General features: G+C 38.5%; 1 protein-coding gene across 1 annotated transcript in view; it reads left to right on the forward strand.

Annotated features, from left to right (window-relative positions):
* nbas (NBAS subunit of NRZ tethering complex) overlaps positions 1-21,847 on the forward strand; it is a 463,213-nt gene that overhangs the window by 233,658 nt on the left and 207,708 nt on the right. The window contains exons 40-41 of the mRNA XM_028796843.2: positions 382-519; positions 18,780-19,009. Coding sequence (XP_028652676.1) covers positions 382-519; positions 18,780-19,009 — 368 coding nt within the window. The remainder of the gene's footprint in view (positions 1-381; positions 520-18,779; positions 19,010-21,847) is intronic.

Here is a 21,847-nt window from a genome sequence, read left to right on the forward strand (position 1 = left end):
GGAATAAGATGTAAAAGTTTACTTGTAATTAACTTTATCCAAAGAAAATATAAGGTGTCTTCCTTGTATTTATTGTTATAGATGTGTAGAAGGGAGATAACATTTTTATGTTACAATTGCTCTAAGGCATTTTGAGCTTTAAGAAACGCTTTGCTTTTCATCATACCATTTTACCTTTAAGTGTACATTCAAACCACAAGGGTCCTGAAGTGCCTGGGAAATTACTTCAGTATCAAGCTCTTTAGAGTCATTTTTGTGTTTCTATATTTACTAATGTATAAAATTATCAAGAGGCTAATAGCTGCCTGCCATTAAATTGAACTTTGCACGGCAGTGCCTCCCATGGTTATCCCAAGGATACTTATTAGAATTTCATTTTAGGTAATGGATGCCAACAAATGCTTTGAGAAGCAGGCTCATTCAGCATTATCTCTCCAGTTGGCAGCATATTATTATGCCCTGCAGATTTATGCCCATTTGGCTCCATGTTTCAAGGACAAATGTCATATCCTTTACAAGGTAAGCTGTTAATGTTTCAATGTATACCAGTTTGAATTCTTATAAAAGTACTTTTAGCACCCAAGGAGGACTTAGGTAAAGAAGATTAGAGTTATCTTTTCTTTGTCGATGCTCTCATGCCACTGAGATCTGTCCTGTGTTTTGTTTTACCCATATTCTTTCTACTCTGACATCTTTTAATACTTTCTGAGCTTTTTTAAAGTTAACATTTACTATCAATCATAACTTCAGTAATTTTAAATTTCAGCAAGTGATGTATTTGCATAATATTATATTTCTCTTCTACTTAACCATTTGTGTTATTATGAATGACACATTATCTATGCTAAATGTTCACAAATAGTGTTTAAGAGAGGAGAGAGCTGTTTTACCTGTTTGTATACCCTGAAAAAATTGTGTCATGTAAGTGATTTTAAATGTGATTGTCAAAATAGTTGCTGCTGGTTGTTTTTGCCTGTTATAATTGATGTTGTCCAGCACAGTATTAACACCTTGTTGAAGAAAATATATTGATGTTCAATTAATGGACTAATTATAGGGGAGTGTGACAGTCCTGGTCAGCTACATGCTCCATAGTTGCTTCCAGGAGCCTCTTGAAACCGGAACCATTAATAGTAATGGAAATCACTCAGCTGGCCGAGAGTCCAGATCTGCGATCCTCTTCACCAACCTCAGTTGTTGTCACCAGACCGCTTGGGGTTGGTTGTCTTCCCATCTTCCTTGTCGCTCCCCTGGCATCCTTCAGTTCCCTTGGACTCCACCACAATCGAACCTTCTTTTCTGAAAACATCAGCAGGGATGATCTGCCCCTAGAGTGCAGATCCATTGTTTATCTGCGGGGCTAATGACCACTTTGCCTTTCACTCACTTGCTGACTGGCTCGCTGGCACTTTATTCTGCTCTCTCACGTTCTGTTTCTTTATCTGATTTCCTTCATTTGTGGTTTCTATCCCTTGCTGTGCAGGCTCCCTTTATACTACCTGATTGGGTGCAGGTGTGAATGAGGACCTGACTTATCCAATCGCATTTGAATGTGAGTGTGCAATCAGCCAAGCACCTTAATCAACCTCAGAGTGAGCGCTGGCATGCACACACACACACCCACACCCAACTGGAGCCTGCACGCTCTGAGACATGATTGTTTAAAATCGCATTTTGCCGCAGACATCTTATCACAAGGATGTTTGGCAAATATATTAACTATTCCAAGCTAACACTTCTTGTGATGTGCCAGCCCTATAGACATGCATAAACATTTTTATAGAAAAACACTTGTTCCTTAAAAGTTTCGTACAAATCTAATACTTAAAATAATAGAAACACTCAATCAGTGATGCAGCAATAGGAAGTAGCATGCATCAACTGTGCAGATTCTAGAATCATATATTGCAGAGGTGTCCGCTGATTCCAAAGAATTACCAAGGGCTGGGGTTGTGGACCCGGACTAGTGAAGGTGATATTACTATTGCTTGTTTCAGAATTTATTGTGGTGTTATTACTACTTACTGCTGACTGAATGTTGTGAAATGTGCCAGTTTCCGGCAGCAGCGAAGTTGAATTAATGCAAATGAACTTTTCAATGCTACGCTCACTTCAGTGCCCTTACATGTGTAACGTATTTGCTGAACAGATCTTGCTCTGCATAATTACAAATGCTGAGGCAAGATGCAATGTGAATAATGCACACCAAGCAGTAATAAACTAGCACATACAATGTATGTAGTATCTAATGAATATAAAAGTACTGGACCTACTTAGTTAACCATCCAAAATAAGGATTGTGTAAAGAATAGATTTTTCATTTTACTTATTTTGCCTCACAGGCAACATATGAGTTTGACTCAGTTGCATCCTCTAGTGACCACAACTGCTGTAATTATTACTGGATTGATATGAAGGTACTGAGCATACTTAATCAACTACTTAGTAAAACTGTTGCATAAAGAAATTGATAGTTAACAATGTAGCTTGATGTAGTAACCAATCTTTGATTACTTAGCTCCAAATATTTTGTGCAAATGTTTTGATCTGCTTTGATTATTTACCTGGTAAAGATGTCATATTTATATTTGAATATGTGTTATTTTTTAAATATTCAAATAAAATAAATCACAGTTTTGGTTCTGTAGATGCTGTTACATAACTGTTGCATAAAGAAATTGATAGTTAACAATGTAGCTTGATGTAGTAACCAATCTTTGATTACTTAGCTCCAAATGTTGTGTGCAAATGTTTTGATCTGCTTTGATTATTTACCTGGTAAGGATGTCATATTTATATTTGAATATGTGTTATTTTTTTAAATATTCAAATAAAATAAATCACAGTTTTGGTTCTGTGGATGCTGTTACATAACACTGGGATTTTTTTAATTGCTATGGTTATTTGTCAGCTGATTCATATTATTATTAATCTCCATATTTACGTCTGAGTTTTTTCATAATTTTAAACAAAATACACTATTGTTTTTATGTTTTCTAGTTCAGGCTTTAGTTTTTGTAGTCAACATTGACATAGTAGAAAAAAAGCATTTTGTAAGATTTCACTTCCCTCTTTGCTACAGCAAAGCTAAGAACGGGAAAATATACAAATTACAATTTACATTCATGGAGATGGAGACTAGATACTGATCTAACTAATCCATGAAGCACTATGTTCTTTATCATTTTTTGGGATAAAATGGTAAATGCCCATAATTTACGGTGAACAGAAAAGTCCCAGTTATTCATATGAAAGAGAGAAAAGAGAAAGAGAGATGTAGTGATAGTTGGGGTTACATCTGAACTAGAGGGGTACCAATACATTGGGGAGACATATGACTAGGTTAGTTGAGGATTGTTTAAACTATGGAATGAGGGGGCAGGAAGTTTAGGACAGGCAAGGTTTAGAACTATACATGGAAGAACAAACAATCATAAAAAAATAAAAATTTGTAGTAATGTAAATTCTAACCCAATGTTTAAATGTAAAAGGAGTAACACATTAAAAATAACTTCCCTTAATGCTATAAATATCAAAAACAAGGCAAGTGAGTTGGAGTTGTATGTAGCAGAGCATAATTATGATATTATAGCAATAATGGAAACCTGGCTAAATAACAAAGATGGGGATGAGTATAACACAGAGGGATACACAATTTTTAGGAAGGAGAGACAGAACAGGAAATGAGATGGGGTTACTCTTTATGTTAAAAAGAATTTAAACACAAGTCCTCTTCAGTTAGATGACGAGTCACATCTTAGTGAGGACATGTGGCTTTGTCTGGAAAGTATTATTGAAAGAGACCTTATTTTAGGAGTGTGTTATAGACCAGGGGTCGCCAATTCCAGTCCTGGAGGACCACAAATCTCAGTGTTTTGTAAGAGTGTGGATGCAAAGACTAAAATTGTTAAGTTTAACTTTGGTAGGGAAAATTTTGAGTAGATGCGGTAAAGTCTAGGAAGGATAGATAGGGATAAGCTTTTAAGTGTGGAGACAGTCAAGGAGCAGTGGAACATGTTTAAAATTGTTTTTTCACGTAATGCAGGACAGGTACATACCATAATTGGGAATTATTAGGAAATTTAAAAATAAAACTCAGAAGTGGGTTAATAAAGAGTTAAAAAAAGAAACAGCAAAGGAAAAAACAGCTGTATAAGGCGTAGATGACTAATAACTCCAAAGTGAATCATGAGATATATGAGAACATAAGGGCAACCATTAAGAAGTATATAAGGGAGGCTAAAAGACAGCTGGAGACGAATATAGCAGATAAGGCAAAAGATGACCCTGAGATTCTTTCAGTATTTTAGTAGAAAAAGAACAGTCAAGTGCATCAAGAATGATAAAGTGGAATTAAAAGATACAGACAGCGACTTAGCGGATGCTCTAAATGTGCATTTTTCCTGAGGTCTTCATAAGTGAGGAAATGGATAACCTCCCAGTGGCAAATGGGACTACTAAGGAGGTTCTGAGTGATTGAGAAGTACTGCTCAGATTAAATAGGCCATAGGAAGTAAAAATGTTAGGTTTGAATACACAGTGGGAGGTCTGAAAATCGAGAGTATACCTTAAGAGAGGGATTTAGGAGTCATAGTGGACTCCAAGCTGTCAACTTCCAGACAGTGTTAAGAAGGCAAACAGAATGTTAGGTTATATAGCATGAAGTGTGCAGTAAACGTACAAGAAGGTTATATTCATCCTTTACAATGCACTGGTGAGGCCTCATCTGGAGTACTGTGTGCAGTTTTGGTCTCCAGGCTACATAAAGGACATATCATTGCTTGAAAAGGTCCAGAGAAGAGTGACTAGGCTGTGATTTAACACTAGAATTACCAGAGTCTACGAAAAAACTTGTAGATCCGGCCCACCTTAAAACCGTTCTCACCTCTCTTTTGTCTTCTAAATGTGCTGATTAAGACGAGCAGCAAAAAGCCAGCTATTCCATCCCCAACCATCGCAAAACATTCACTAAGTTTTCCCAGCTCATGCCTTGTTAGATTATCTGGGAGTGACTGAACTGGAGTTTTAGAATGGAAATAATAGATCGTTATTTGGAACACACGCATTTCATGTGTGTTCTGTTTCTGCAGTAATCTGTGTAAACACATTATTAAAACAGAAACTTTTTCATATTTTAGTAATAAATGTTACAAAATGTAGGCATAAACTATAGAATGTGTGAAGCCTGACGGCCAAACATCAAATAAACACTTTCACAAAAGGTTCAAGGCTATAGCAATACTTTCCGTGGTGTAACACTGAGATTTGCTGACTCAGAACACGGCATCCCTGCCGCGTCGTAGAGACCCGAGTTCAATTCCCCACTGGGGAGGAAGTGTTTTTTTTTTTTTCTTTGTAGCCTCAAATGGACATAAAATTTATAAATTGGTATGCACCGTAAATCGTTAAGTTTAAAATGTTGATCGCGGTTATTTCTGTTGATTAATTCATGCTTTTTTACTTAGAGTCAGAACAGGAGTTTATTCAGCTTATTCTGCTTCTGACCTGACTCTAAGTAACAGCGCCAGTATAAATCACACCCAATCTGACGCTGTTCGTTTTCAAATAATATTGCATTACTTCGACAATGTTTTCTGATTGGTACTATTCGCGTCATAAAATGATTTCTTCAAAACTTCACATATATTTGTTTTGAGATAATGAATAGAGCTGCAAATTACAGGTGCTTGTTCAGTGTAATAGGAACCATAGCACAGAGAGGTGTGTACACTGCAACACAAGTACACATGTCGTAAATGTAGGAAGGGTGCTTCTTGGGTGAGCTATAGCGCGTCTTTATGTGAAAACAGCAGTGTCAGATGGGGAGTGTCTGATGATTGCATATAGCTCTGAAGTTACTGTTCTTTACTATGCTTTCCTCTGCATGTCCTGGAGTACAAAAGAAACAGTATACAGCAACATGTGGGGACTGGCAAGATTGGGGGAAAAAAAACACACGGTCATATGTATCGTGATACACTGCAGAGCTATAGCGCGTCTTTATGTGAAAATAGCAGTGTCAGATGGGGTAGGGAAGGATCCTGAACGCGACTGAGAGAAAAGTGAATAAAAAAAAAACAAAGCTAACCTTTACAAATATCATAAAAAATCCACCGGCTGTTACAGACTGAAATTAAATGTATCTTCATCCATCCATCCATTGTCTCCCGCTTATCCGAGGTCGGGTCGCGGGGGCAGCAGCTTGAGCAAAGATGCCCAGACTTCCCTCTCCCCGGCCACTTCTTCTAGCTCTTCCAGGGGGAATCCCAAGGCGTTCCCAGGCCAGTCGAGAGACATAGTCCCTCCAGCGTGTCTTGGGTCTTCCCTGGGGCCTCCTCCCGGTTGGACGTGCCCGGAACACCTCACCAGGGAGGCGTCCAGGAGGCATCCTGATCAGATGCCCGAGCCACCTCATCTGACTCCTCTCGATGCGGAGGAGCAGCGGCTCTACTCTGAGCCCCTCCCGGATGACTGAGCTTCTCACCCTATCTTTAAGGGAAAGCCCAGACACCCTGCGGAGGAAACTCATTTCAGCCGCTTGTATTCGCAATCTCGTTCTTTCGGTCACTACCCATAGCTCATGACCATAGGTGAGGGTAGGAACATAGATCGACTGGTAAATTGAGAGCTTCGCCTTGCGGCTCAGCTCCTTTTTCACCACGACAGACCGATGCAACGCCCGCATTACTGCGGATGCCGCACCGATCCGCCTGTCGATCTCACGCTCCATTCTTCCCTCACTCGTGAACAAGACCCCGAGATACTTGAACTCCTCCACTTGGGGCAGGATCTCGCTACCAACCCTGAGAGGGCACTCCACCCTTTTCCGGTTGAGGACCATGGTCTCGGATTTGGAGGTGCTGATTCTCATCCCAGCCGCTTCACACTCGGCTGCGAACCGATCCAGAGAGAGCTGAAGATCACGGCCTGATGAAGCAAACAGGACAACATCATCTGCAAAAAGCAGTGACCCAATCCTGAGCCCACCAAACCGGACCCCCTCAACACCCTGGCTGCGCCTAGAAATTCTGTCCATAAAAGTTATGAACAGAATCGGTGACAAAGGGCAGCCCTGGCGGAGTCCAACTCTCACTGGAAACGGGTTCGACTTACTGCCGGCAATGCGGACCAAGCTCTGGCACTGATCGTACAGGGACTGAACAGCCCTTATCAGGGGGGCCGGTACCCCATACTCTCGGAGTACCCCCCACAGGATTCCCCGAGGGACACGGTCGAATGCCTTTTCTAAGTCCACAAAACACATGTAGACTGGTTGGGCAAACTCCCATGCACCCTCCAGGACCCTGCTAAGGGTATAGAGCTGGTCCACTGTTCCGCGACCAGGACGAAAACCACACTGTTCCTCCTGAATCCGAGGCTCGACTATCCGACGGACTCTCCTCTCCAGGACCCCTGAATAGACTTTTCCAGGGAGGCTGAGGAGTGTGATCCCTCTGTAGTTGGAACACACCCTCCGGTCCCCTTTCTTAAAGAGGGGGACCACCACCCCGGTCTGCCAATCCAGAGGCACTGTCCCTGATGTCCATGCGATGTTGCAGAGGCGTGTCAGCCAAGACAGTCCTACAACATCCAGAGCCTTGAGGAACTCCGGGCGTATCTCATCCACCCCCGGGGCCCTGCCACCAAGGAGTTTTTTGACCACCTCGGTGACCTCAGTCCCAGAGATGGGGGAGCCCACCTCTGAGTCCCCAGGCTCTGCTTCCTCATTGGAAGGCATGTTAATGGGATTGAGGAGGTCTTCGAAGTATTCCCCCCACCGACCCACAACGTCTTTTTTATTCTAAAATAGTAAAAATAAGAGCAGTTTACTTCTCAAAAGGGAATCGAGCAGGATCGAACTCGTGACCTTTTGATTCCCAGTCAGCAACTGATACTATTGCGCCACGGGGCCGTTGTAGTAACTGAGTGTCAATGTCACACACCAAGGCGGCTCTTTTTTCCTGCAGTTATATTTTTGAATAAAAGCGCACTTGTTCTGTTATATTTGTACCTTTCGTGAAAGTGTTTCTTTGATATTTGGACTTCAGGCTTCATACATTACATAGTTTATGCCTGCATTTTGTCATTTACTACTAGAATATGAAAAATGTTTCTGTTTTAAAAATGTGCTTACACAGATTACTGTAGAAGACGGAACACACATGAAATGCGTGTGTTCCAAATTACGATCTATTATTTCCACTCTAAAACTCCACTTCACTCCCAGATAATCAATCAAGGCATGAGCTGGGAGAAGTTCGTGCACGTTCTAAGTCGGTGGGAGGATGGAATAGTCGGCTGTTTGCAGCTTGTCTTTATCTGCACATTTAGAGGACAAAGGACGCTGGCGAAGAGGTGCGAACGGATTTAAGAAGCGATTTAAGGTGGGACGGATCTACGAGTTTTTTCGTAGGCTCTGGTAATTCTAGTGCTAAGGGCCAAAAGGGATGAATTATGAAGAAAGATTAAAAGAGCCGAGCCCTTCCAGCTTAAGCAAAAGAAGATTATGAGGTGACATGATTGAAGTGTTTAAAGTTATGAAGGGAATTAGTACAGTGGATTGAGATTTTATTTTAAAATTAGGTCATCAAGAACACAGGGACAAAATTGGAAACTTGTTAAGGGTAAATTTCGCATGAACATTAGAAAGTTTTTCTTTACACAGAGAACCAGAGACAATTGGAACAAGCTACCAAGTAGTGTGGTAGGCAGTAGGACTTTAGGGACTTTCAAAACTAGATTTGATGTTTTTTTAGAAGAATTAATTGGATAGGACTGGTGAGCTTTCTTGGGCTGAATGGCTTGTTCTTATTCTAGTTTAGATTGTTCTAATGTTCTAATGAAATCCAGTACATGTTCCCTAGATCCAGTGCCAACAAAACTAGCAAAACGTGCAATGGATGTTCTTGCAGTGCCTATTCTAAACATTATCAATAGTTAATTATTGCATGGACATGGGCAGTACCTGATGCACTAAAAGTGCAGGATTCTGAGAAATTAATTCATGCATTTATTTCTAGTAGGATTGACTACTGCAATGCAGTGTTCACTGGATGTTCAAACTGTTCTTTATACAGCCTCCAGTTAATCCAAAACGCTACTGCAAGAATTATTACAAGAACAAGAAAATATGAACACATAACTCCAGTTCTTAAATCCTTACACTGGCTCCCGGTTAAGTTTAGGGCCGATTTCAAAATCCTCCTTTTAACATATAAAGCATTAAATGGCCAAGGTCCAGCTTACTTGTCTGAACTTATCATGACTTACAAACTAGAGCGCACATTAAGATATCAAGATGCCGGTCTGCTTATGATTCCAAGGATTAATAAAATAACAGTGGGAGGTCGAGCTTTTAGTTACAGGGCCCCTAAACTGTGGAATGGTCTGCCTGCTACTATAAGAGATGTCTCTTCGGTCTCAGCTTTTAAATCCTGGCTGAAGACTCACTACTTCAGTTTAGCATATCCTGACTAGAGCTGCTGATTAGCTTTACAGACTGCAGCTCTGTTGTTAGTCATTAGCACTAAAACATAAGTAACATGATAGTTATAATTTGTTACTAACCCTAACCTATTCTGTTTCTCATCTTGATACTCAAATGTGGCACTTGGTGCCTCAGCCCACCTGCCAAGTTGTTTTGCCCGCCTAAGGTAAAGTCATCCTTGATGGAGGAGCACAGGAATCGTGGGGTAGAGGGATCCTTTCATCGGATTGGCTGGCCCAGCTGTGGAATGGCCAAATGGGCGAGGCAGCTTGATGGCCGAGTTCTCCAGTACTCTAAACAAATCCAAATCATATTATTTGATATCATCTATTGTTAAATTCTGGTCCATGCTTGTAAAATGTTTATTTTTATACTGTATTGAGGATTTGTTCTGTTCTGTGTATTGTATTGACCCCCTTCTTTTTGAAAACCCCACTGCACGCCCAACCTACCTGGAAAGGGGTCTCTTTTTGAATCACCTTTCCCAAGGTTTCTTCCATTTTTTTTTCCCTACAAGGGTTTTTTTGGGAGTTTTTCCTTGTCTTCTTTTAGAGTCAAGGCTGGGGGGCTGTCAAGAGGCAGGGCCTGTTAAAGCCCATTGCGGCATTTCTTGTGTGATTTTGGGCTATACAAAAAATAAATTGTATTGTATTGTAATGGAGAAACACTGTTTTTTCTGCAAAGGCTTTCTGTATTGCCAAGTTCTTACCCTGCACAGGAAAGCCACTTATATCTATGGAATCTGGTAAAATATAACTTCGTTAGAGAACATAACATCTTGTTTTAACAACATAGTCCTGCACATTATCCACAAAACTGCTACTGTTGCACAGATTAACTGGTCAATCTCACAGTCACTTCTACCCGTTACATACTCATGTAGATCCTTCAAATACACAAAGCAAATATAGACCAGTTTGGCCTACTAATTAATTTCCTGTCAAATACCAGGACAAGGAATACGTTCACTGTTCCATAGCTAGGATAGAATACAGATTGTTTTTAATGGTCTCTGGGACAACTATTGGATAGAATCTTTGTTGCAGTACCCTAGCACAGACTTTTAATAGGAGTCTTTGGAGTGTGATTCTCTTGGAACATACCGTATTATCTATGTATTATATAAATGAGGACCACTACCCCCCTTTGCCAACCTTAAAACAATGATGTCTCTGTGTTTCATAAAGCATTAATGGGACATTTAGTTACTTCTTAGCTGGAATATCATATACTGTAACCTTTTCATGATCATTTGCACCATTAACATATAGTACTAAACTGGTTTTTGACTGGTTGAGTGATATAGGCTTTCCTTGGCAAGGAACCACTGCTAAACTCAATGTGCTATGAAATTAAGGCATAGAAAAAATAAACAATTGGAGATGTGAATACTGCACAGCTGTTAAGCTGTACTTGAAGCTGTTGCTTTGCAAGGCATCTGACATGCAAACTGTTTGTCTTCTGATTCTGTTGTGGCTTTGCGTCCGCCAGACCTGTTCCTGTCAGAGTTTTCTCCAATTTCATTTTTTTGGTGTGGGAAACTGTACTCACTGACAGATTTATTTTCAATTTCTCTAAAGGAAAGACCAATGCCTTTAAGGGTTAACATGTTTTTTTTTTTCAGTCTTCCTGTGTTAATTTCCCTTTTCTATACCTTTATGACAACAATATTACAGTGCGTCATTCCCCATATACTGCTTCAGAAGGTGCAGGAACTTAATTTGTTCCAGCACTGCTTTTATATAGAAAGAAGGTTTGTAAGTAATCAACAAAGTTGGTATACCTGCAGGAATTGAATGCATTAGCGTCTAAGGCTTAACCCTTAAACCGTCGGAACCGGCTATAGTCGGTTCCCAATGCAATTTGCCAGCATGCTGGAGCCGAGTATATTCGGCAAAGTACATTCGTTGAACGCCGCAACTGGGTAAAGTCGGTTTCCAGTGCAATGTGGAAACACACCGGAACCGTGTATATTCGCCGACATACATACATTGAACTCCACAGCCAGCTGAAGTTGTTTCCTAGTGCAATTTGCCAGCACGCCACAGCCGAGTATATTCAGTGACATATATTCATTGAATGCTTCAACTGGCTATTGTCGCTTCACAGAGCAATTTGCCAGCACACCGGAGCTGATCAGTCAGTGCTGTATATTCGTTGAGCAGCCAGCTTATGACTACTGCCGGCCCCGGCAGAACTGCAGCACCACTGTCCCTGGGATTCAGCTGCTGCACTAGACTAGCCTGCAAGCATCAGCGCTTACCTCTGGTAGTTTACAGCTCACCTCTGTACCATTTCAGATTATTCTCTGGACTTAAACTGTTTAAATGTCAATTAAAACTAGCAATATGGTGTTCTAAAACTTTTGAATGGTAGCATATATTTTGAAATAAAATCCTAGCCTTACAAAAGCCTGGTTGAAGTACACATTTTGGCTTGTAACTTTTTTGGTTTGTGTACTTGATTCTTTACCTGTGAGATTTAAAAACACATTTTTTTAGCCTTAATGTAAGGTGTTTGTTTAACATGTTTAATTCATTGCTTCAGTTGACAGAAAATGCTTGAGGCCATATACTCTTCATTAGTGATGACAGATGTTGGACTGATCACATTAACTTTTAAAAAAATGCAGATGACTGAGCAAGAATGCACAGCATCCACCATCAGTCAACATCTGCTTTTCATTCTTGTATAACAGGTAAATCTGTTTCAAAAGAAGTGTTATTTGAAACTAATATGAGTGAAGATCTATAAACTGAATCCCAAGGTTAGTTGATAATCCTGATATTTGTGTCATTGTATTACAGTTTTAGTTGATGTTTAATTAGTTACATATACAGTGGTACCTCTGGTCATGACCGTAATTCGTTCTAAAACTCTGGACGCGACCCGATTTGGTCACGACCCGAACATAATTTCCCCATAAAATTATATGTAAATACAATTAATCCGTTACAGACTGTACGAATTGTATGTAAATATATATTTTTTTAAGCACAAAAATAGTTAATTATACCATAGAATGCACAGTGTAATAGTAAACTAAATGTAAAAACATTGAATAACACTGAGAAAACCTTGAACAACAGAGAAAACTAACATTGTAAGAGTTTGCACTAGACCCTTATAAACGCTCACTGTAAACACTTTTTTTATGAGTTTTAAGCATAGGGGAAAAAATTAAATGCCACTTCTCTTGCAAATCTTTTCAAACCATCCTCTACTGGCTTTAAATTTTTCACCTTCGCCACTCGAAGAAGGATTTTGTTTTCAGCAAATCGCCATGAATCTTCCTGGAAGTTGCTTCTTGTTCAACCACACTAGCAACAGTTTTTCTACGTCTTCCAGCACTTGAGGCCTCTGCTTGGTTAACATTATAAATCCTTTTGCAACATCAGCTGCTTTGTTAGGCCCTGTATACACAATTCATCTAATTGTGACATTGATCAGCAAGTTTGAGTTCATGGTTCTTCTTGGAAAAGAGTGGTTTGCACTCTCCAAGCAAGGAGATGACAGCTGCCCTTAGTGGAGGAGTGTAAGTATCTTCAAAATTGACAAACGGATTGGAACAACGGCAGCCCCCTACCAGTCCATGGTGGGGAAGTGGGAGTTGAGTCTAAAGACAAGGCTCATGGTTTACCAGTCAGTCTGCTTCCCTGTCCTCGCCTATGGTCATGGGCTGTGGGTAATAATTGAAAGAATGAGACTGCAAGTAATACTGCAGTAATGAGGTATCTTCGCTGTGTGGATGAGCTGTTACTCCATGGTGAGAACCTCAGTGATTCAGGGGAGTCACAGAGTAGAGTTTCTATTCCTCTGCTTTTAGACATGTCATGAGAATGCCCTCCCAGGTGACTTCCCGTAGAGCTGCTCTGGGCACATCCCACTGGACAGAGACCCTGTGGCAGACCGAGGACACACTGGAGGGAATATGTATAATGCCTGGAAATTCCTCCGAAATAGCTGAAATCCAGCTGGGGATAGTGAAGTTTGAGCTGGCCTACTTGCCCTACTGCCATTGCGATCATCACCAGAAAAAGCAGATATCAAGATGAGATGAGCAAAATATCAGCAGCGCAATCCCCATTACTGACTAATTGAGTGACCCTCAGTAATTCACTTAATGTGCATATATCACAATTATACAAATAAGACGTATTCAAAAGTAGCAAACACCTTTGTCCATTAGCCTTGCAACTAGTAAAATCATGAATAATTGATTATCATTACAATGAAGGAATATCATGTTTTGGCAATATTGAGCAGAATATTACTGCCTCATAGTTCCAAAGATGTGCTATCCTTAAAATGCAGTAACAGTGAACATTCATATAAACTTATATTTTAGGAAAAAAATCACACAAGCTAAACATGTTTTTTTTTTCAAAAGGGGTAAAGTTTTTATCCTGGGTTTAAGTTAAGTGTGAACAGTTTCTTCAGTATCACAAGACCTGCAGTTGAGTTGTGTTTTGTTGAGTTTTGTGAATTTCCCCTTGGGATTAATAAAGTATCTATCTATCTATCTATCTATCTATCTATCTATCTATCTATCTATCTATCTATCTATCTATCTATCTATCTATCTATCTATCTATCTATCTATCTATCTATCTATCTATCTATCTATCTATCTAATCAACATCAAAAATATGAGAGAAGGTAACTCAGAATGCAATACAGTTAGGGCAGTCACGATCATGACATTTTAGTTGTATGATTAATTGAAATACAAATAACTATGTTTAACAATTTAATTGTCTTTTTTGTTCATTTAATGTCACATTTGTAGAATCTGCCTAAAAATAGTTTAATAAAACTCATTCACCTTATGAAGAAGGGGAATCAATTATTGGCATTGAACATTGGAACATGTAAATAAAAATTGCACTTCAAATATTTTTGCATATCTGTCTGGTACTTTGATGATCTGCTGCATCATATTCAGCTCTTTGTTCATCATTCTGACACCACACAGTCAGCCTCTCCTCTAAATTTACCACTTTGGAAAACCCAGCGTCAGTGCCAGGACGTGTCACTATGTCTGGCGTCATATTTACTACGAAGCCCTTGCGACTAGTGTGGATACATCAAGTCAAAAATTATTAAACAAAAGTCTTCTTCTTCTTCTTTTGACTGCTCCCGTTAGGGGTTACCACAGCGGATCATGTTTTTCCATATCTTCCTGTCCTCTACATTTTGCTCTGTCACACTCATCACCTTCATGTCCTCTCTCACCACATCCATAAACCTTCTCTTAGGCCTTCCTCTTTTCCTCCTGCCTGGCAGCTCTATCCTTAGTATCTTTTTCCCAATAAACTCTGCATATCTCCTCTGCATATGTCCAAAACAACTCTCCTCTACACAAAAAATATTAAAGTAATACGTATACTGTAAATATTATCCTGCATGTGCCGAGGGGTGTATATTACCTGCCCAGTTTAGAGTCAGAAGAAGCTAGTGATCATTGCAGCAGCAGTGGGTGTAAGACACAAAGCCGATATGCTTTAGCAGCTGGCTGGAAGATGCAATCGCAGGGCTTTCTAGTACTCTATACCCCCTCCGCTGCTCAGGGGGGCTGCTTTTTTATAGTCATCTTCTCCAGGTATTCCACCCAATCAGGCAGCTTTTGGGCAGCTGTGGAGCATTTCCGTCTCAAGACAATATTTATAAAACACAAGAAAATGATCAAATGTAGCTGTGTTTCTGCTCAGTTTCATGAAGGTTCTTGGGTTTGGGATTTAATAACAAATGTTGGCCGATGAAATTTGCAATTTTCCGTACAAAAGAAGAAACAGTAACACAAAAGTGACATACTGTTGTAAATGCAATGCATTTTATAATAAGTAGCTAAGTAACATTTTGTTACATTTTTTGTAAGTAACAAGTAGTGTAACCAAGTTACTTTTAAAAGTAATGTTTCCCCAACACTGGATGTCATTAAATAAGTGCCAGTCAAACATTACACAGTGGAAATAGTGATACAGATGAATGGAAATAACTGTAACCAATCGTAGTCAGCTCAAATGATCACAGTTATGCAATTATGTAATAATTATGATAGGCCTAGTGCCAGTTAGCAAATCATTGTATAAAGGGAACAAAATACAAATGAATTTGCAACAAATATTGGCAGTTTTATGTAAATGAAGAGCAAAAACTAGTTTACTTAATGTAGCCTTGTATGTATGTATTCTTTCTATGTAAGTATCTTGCTAATCATTTCATTGTAAATATGTAAGTTAACAAAAGAACAAAAACTCAGAAGTGATCACATAAGGTTACATACAGTATGTGAAACACGAGATGGTTATTCCCAAGTATGTGCAACATTTTTATATTTGATTTAATCATTGTGACATATTAATGAGAATTTTAGCAGGGATTATTAGAAATTAGAGGTCACCACCTCTGACGTATGATGTCCCATTGGCATACACAACACTACAATGGCAAGAAGAAATACTGTACAACAAACATAGTATCAGTATAAATGCTTATGAAAAAACATCACATTCAATCATGAAAAGTGCAGTTATGGAGAACTGGTTATTGCACCACATCACAGAAAACAATACTTATGTGTTTATTGTACATCTCTCCTGTTTATTATTATTCTAAGTTAATTTATTTACACAGATTGAGGCTTTTTTAAGTGAATAAATACCTGTTTATATTACAGTATTACAGTTTATATGAAAACATGGCATAATTTCCAACTGTATACCTATAGCATGAAATTAGAGCCATTGATATAGCAATGTTTGTTTGTCATCAACTGTAATGAAATATAATTTTCACTGTCACCCACAGATGATGTTGAAAGTAACTGTGTTTGTCTTAAATTAATAGCATTGGGTTACTTATTCAGAAGTTATTTACAATAAAGTAATTCAAAATCCACACATATTGGCATGGCTTTGCCTGTTTTGACATGAGACAAAACCTATACAGACATTTTAAAATAACATTGCTGCTTAGAAAATATTTTTTGTTGATATCACTACATACATACATTGATGTATGTGAGGAAGATCAGTGACATGTGTTTGATGTTTCCATCCTATGGTGTCTGCTCATTGCAGTACATGCCATGAATGAGAAGGCTTACGAGGGTCAAGTACCCATATCCAGACTTGCCTGCCATTCAAAGTGAATTCTTATAAAACATATTTATATATATGTTTAGATATTTTAATGCTTATGTTTTACATAATAATAATCACCTGAATGAAAATAACTGTTTTTTGAAAAATGTAAAATGTGCAATTTTTACTGGACAACAATCACTGAGACATAACTAAAGATTGTAGGACAAAACCGTATTGACGATATGCCCACATTGAAAGCATCTTGTGTCCTTTTATGTCAGATATTCACAATTCATACTTGGCCAGAATATCTGTAAAACTGTGTTCCCAGAAGCATAGCTACTGGCTTACTTTTTCTATCTTGGACATTTGCTTTTGGGAAAAGGGTGGAAATTTAAATCAGTGGATGCCTATAAAAATGAAGAACAGGCTCACCTACATGTTCAAATTTGATTGGCCTTAAAATAATATGGCAACCAAATATCAGTTGTGATATTGTGCAGGGATGAAGATAGATTATGTAAGTGAATGAATATATGCTTATCAATAATGAATATATACATTACTAGTGGAATACATGGCCCTCCAATCTTCAAATAATAGGGATCTGAAAGGGATGGAGTCAAGCAATATAATGGTAATCTTAAAAAAAATATGAATTTTGAATGTATAGGAGACTGTGTCTTAGGAGATTATCAGTAGAGGCTCCAAGTTATGCCTATGATAAGGAGGTGGTGATACTGTGTATGTGTTTTTCCATTTCTCAAATAAAAGGGAATGGAAAACGTAGTCAGAGGTGGTGAAATATGCAGGTCCAAAATGAAAGAAATGTGGTACTGAAATAAAGAAAAAATGTATTAAAAACTTAAAGATGAACCATTGGAAGAAGTGATGAAATATTAAACCAAATTCCTGAAGTGCAATGTGATTTAACAGCATTGGTCTTATATAAAAAATGGGAGGGAGTAAAAGTAAAAAGGGAGCTAAAGTTGTGGAAAGTGTATGATGTTTGTCTGTAGTTGTAGTTTGTAGTCCTCTTTAACTGTCTTCTACTTGTAAAGGCTTGGATGTATGAATTGAGGAAAACTGCCACAGTATGGAGGGCCCCAGAGAGGATGGAGTACTTGGTGTGGAAGATATTGCTACAAAACTCTGTTACAGGACATCACCAATAGCAGCAGTTGGTAATTTTATAAAGATGATCTAAAGCTGATTTATTCAGAGTAAAAAAAAATGACACATCAAAGCATAAAATTGCTACTGAGTTATACAGTAGATTTGAATAAATGTCTACAAACCAAAAAGTAAAACGCTGCAATTACTTTTACTCACTGACAAGCACAGTCTTCTGTTGGCCTATTTCTAGCATATTCTAAAAAGCAGCAGCCCTAATTACCTATAGATAAAATAGGGGTTTATCTTCTTCTTCACTGTGTCACATGAGTGATGGCAGCCTGATGGTGTAACACAGATCTTTATAAGGCGAGATCTTTATAAGGGTCTCTAGTTGGCGAAGATGGTTTCTTCAACCTGCACCATCATCACTTGGCCGTGCTTGACTTGTCAGGTATGTAGGATGATGTACACTGTTGGCGCAGCCTTAGTGCTGTATAGGTGTGTGCATGTTATGTTGCTGCCTTATATAGCAGCCAATGTGGGCCTCAAATGCAATTGATGACCATGTTTCTGTTAGAGCAGCTGTGTGTTCAGTAGGTTGTACTTTTTGTGTCAGGTTTGTGTGATGAAGTATACTGGGGTGTATGTGCTTTGACTTCCTGCACACTTTCATATCTCTGGCAGCCATGTAATGGACCTGAATCCCAATTCATGTTATACCAGTGGAGTCACTGGTTGGCCGTATTTACTGTGAGTAGTACAGCCAAGTCTATGCCAGCCATGAGAGGAACTTAAAGTCCAATTTTGGTCACACCATCCCACAATCATCAAAAACCAGGGGCCTCATGTGTCATGGCATAAAGTCATTAATTGAGACCATGGTCAAATTTCAAAGGCCAGAGGTGCCAGAGTTTTTGCATGTATGAAATTTCAGAATCTCAGCCTTGCATTAGGGTAACCAATGTCAATGTTTGTTTTTTGACTTTTTTTTTCACAGTGAACATGGAGCATTAACCTGATCTGTGTTAAATTGTGTTTTAAATTAAACACATCATACATGATTTAGTGTTTATTTTGTTTCTTTGTAGGCTGATCCAAAGGAACTTATAAACCTGGTTACAAAACATGTAACTGAATATGCTGAAGCCAATTGGCCTGAGGAACTTAAAAAACTAATTCTGCAACTTCATTTATACAATGAGAAACTGACAGACTTTACTCAAGCACAGATTCTACAGGGTCTTGGCAGAGGAGTGGACGTGCAGAGATTTTCTGAGGACATCCAGTATAAAAAAGAAACCATACTGGGTTTGGCAGAGTATGTATTACCACAGTTTTTGCTACTTTACTGTCATTAATTCTTGGTGCGGAAAATAATGTATGAAATGAAGGGATTGTGTTAAAAAAAATGCTTTAGTTGCCTCACATTTTTATGCAATCGTTTTGTTCACCCCACTGAATTAAAGCTGAAAGTCTGCACTTCAACTGCATCTGAGTTGTTTCATTTCAAATTCATTGTGGTAATGTACAGAACCAAAATTAGAAAAAAATTGTCTCTGTCCAAATATTTATGGACCTAACTGTATGTAACAATTCCCATGAAAACAAAATAAATTGTATTTCTACTGGACCAAACCCGGGGGTTGGTGAGCAAAGCCCCCTAGTAGTTAATATTATTAATTATATTTCTGATCAACCTAATTAGCACACACTCCTACACAGTTTAATGCAGGTCCTTTTCATGTTTGTCCTTTGCTATAGTAATTTTGTTGTTGTGATAGTACATGTGCTTACTATTTCACCAAAATTTTACAATGCTGCACATAAGATCAGGAAAAGAAGTAGCATCACTTTTGTATTATAAAAAGTAGTCTCCTTTCTCCATTCCTCTGTTCTCAGCTCACACTATTTTTTTTACATTTGAAAATTTGCACCTGCCAAAGCCCAGGGGTCTAAATACTTAGGCAGCATGATTTGCTCTCCATGCAACTTCTGTACACTTTTGTAAAGCATTTTTGTTCTAAATCTTTTGTTGTGTGTTTTATTTATGATATATATCTGTTAACCTGTGTTGCACATATTTCACCATTACTTTTACTCTTTTCTTAATGTTTCAGATTAATGTGAATTATGTAAAATTTATGTTCTGTCTTTCTGTATACATTTTTCAGTCATAAGCATACCTGAGTTTATAAGAGAGATTTCTGTAAATTCACATGGGAACGCCACAAAAAATTATGCGTCAAATGCCATAAGTTGTGATCATTAGCACTAGCATCCCTGAAGCCTGTGAAAATTTTCGTTGTCTCTGCCCCTTAATTTTCCTGACATACACGAGGAACCTCCAATGTCCTTATTACAAGCATCTTTGTTTTGCAGATGTGTCAATTACTGACACTCAGCCTACACGCACCCATCCCCATCTCGGTCAACTACATGCCCTGCCTGACTGTAACCCTCTGTATTTATTTTCCCCAGGCAGAATTCTACCTTACAGCTCACAAAAACGTTATTTGAACAACTTCTTTTTATTCAGTTTTGTTCTTGGAGGTAGAATTGTACATCATACCTAGTTTTAGAATAGAAGACACCAATAATATAAGTTGATACAAAATAAAGACATTCACATGCATTTGTGTGTTTGCATGGTTCATTTTCAACCAGTTACATTTGATATAATAAACAGATACTTTTATCTGAGTCTGTAACAGTCTAAGTCTGTAAAATTTATTTAAGAATATTCCCAGTCTATTTTTGTACTCATAATGGTGAAATCTTTTTACAAGGTAGTAGAGGTGGGCGGTATGACCAAAATTCTATATCACAGTATTTTTTTAAATTCTGCCGGTTTCACGGTATTAGACGGTATTTTTTTCCCCATGCATGAGTGGATGTTAACCACATTTTCCACTGCAATTACTGCAGTAGACTGGCTAAGAATAACCTATTAGACTGTTATGAGAATTGTACATCGTACAAAAAGACATTTTAATGTGCACACAAGTATTAATCCAGGTTTGCATGGCCCCATAAAGTGATAGTTTTCAAGGGGGTGGTACTAAAGACAAGGAATCACATTGCATGACAGATGCAGTCAAAATATAGAACCTTTAATTGAACAAATTTTGCAAAAGCTTAAACTATGATTTTGACAACATATTTTCAACCATCCAAAGAGGCATTTAGACTTAGTAAAATATCCAGAGGTGTTTGTCAAAAGTTGGATTGCACTGAACACGTCTTAGAAAAGGAATAAATAGTAAATATTTTTTGTAAACCAACTACACTTTCTGTTAATGTTAACAATCTCTGTCCACTGACATGTTAAAGTGACTTTTTAAACAATTTTACCATCATTAAACTGCATAATATTTAAACTAATAAATAATAACAATAAAATACATAATAGTATTACTGATAGTTGCACCATTACTTCAAGGCTTCAAGCCCAGGTGCATTACACAGTATTCACCAAATTAATTCTTTCAGGGCGGATGTCGACTTTTGTCGAAATTCAAGGCTAGAGGACTGTAATCAGCTGTAAACTGTAACAAAACTCACCACTATGTTTCAGTTCAACTCTCTTTGCTAGAAACACGAGTAACAAGGAGCAACACCTTCTAAAATGGCACTGACATCTGGTGAGAGACCAAAGCAAATGTACAAAGCAAAATACTCATGTTTAGTGTATCATCGTTGAATCCGACTCTGACTTGTCTGACTCTGATTTTGATACAAGTAATCTGGAGATGGAGATCGAAAAATGAAAGTGAGGTATTGGCATCAGCTAATCGCTTCCCTGCTCTTCACGGTGCTGAACACGTTTGCATAGCTGATGCGCCTACGACAATGTTTACGATGACAAGAGATACAAACCAGATTGCGTCGCACTGCAACTGCCATCGCTGCTCTCCCACTGTGCAAAGAAGCCAGGCAGCTGTCAGAAACAGCAAACAGGTGGTGACAGCAGGCCACAGCATGCAGCATCAGACGTTTTTTTGTTCATTTATGTGTGAAACCATTGCTTTTTGTGCTTTTCAGAAAACTGAGATTTTTGGAAAATTTTCAGCCCTCAAAGAGTTAAAATAAAATAAAACAAGTGCAATCTTGGTGATGACAATGTCATGACATCTTACCAACTGTACCATCATTTAGG

This window comes from Erpetoichthys calabaricus, chromosome 3 (genome assembly GCF_900747795.2).
Source record: "Erpetoichthys calabaricus chromosome 3, fErpCal1.3, whole genome shotgun sequence".
NCBI lineage: Eukaryota > Metazoa > Chordata > Cladistia > Polypteriformes > Polypteridae > Erpetoichthys > Erpetoichthys calabaricus.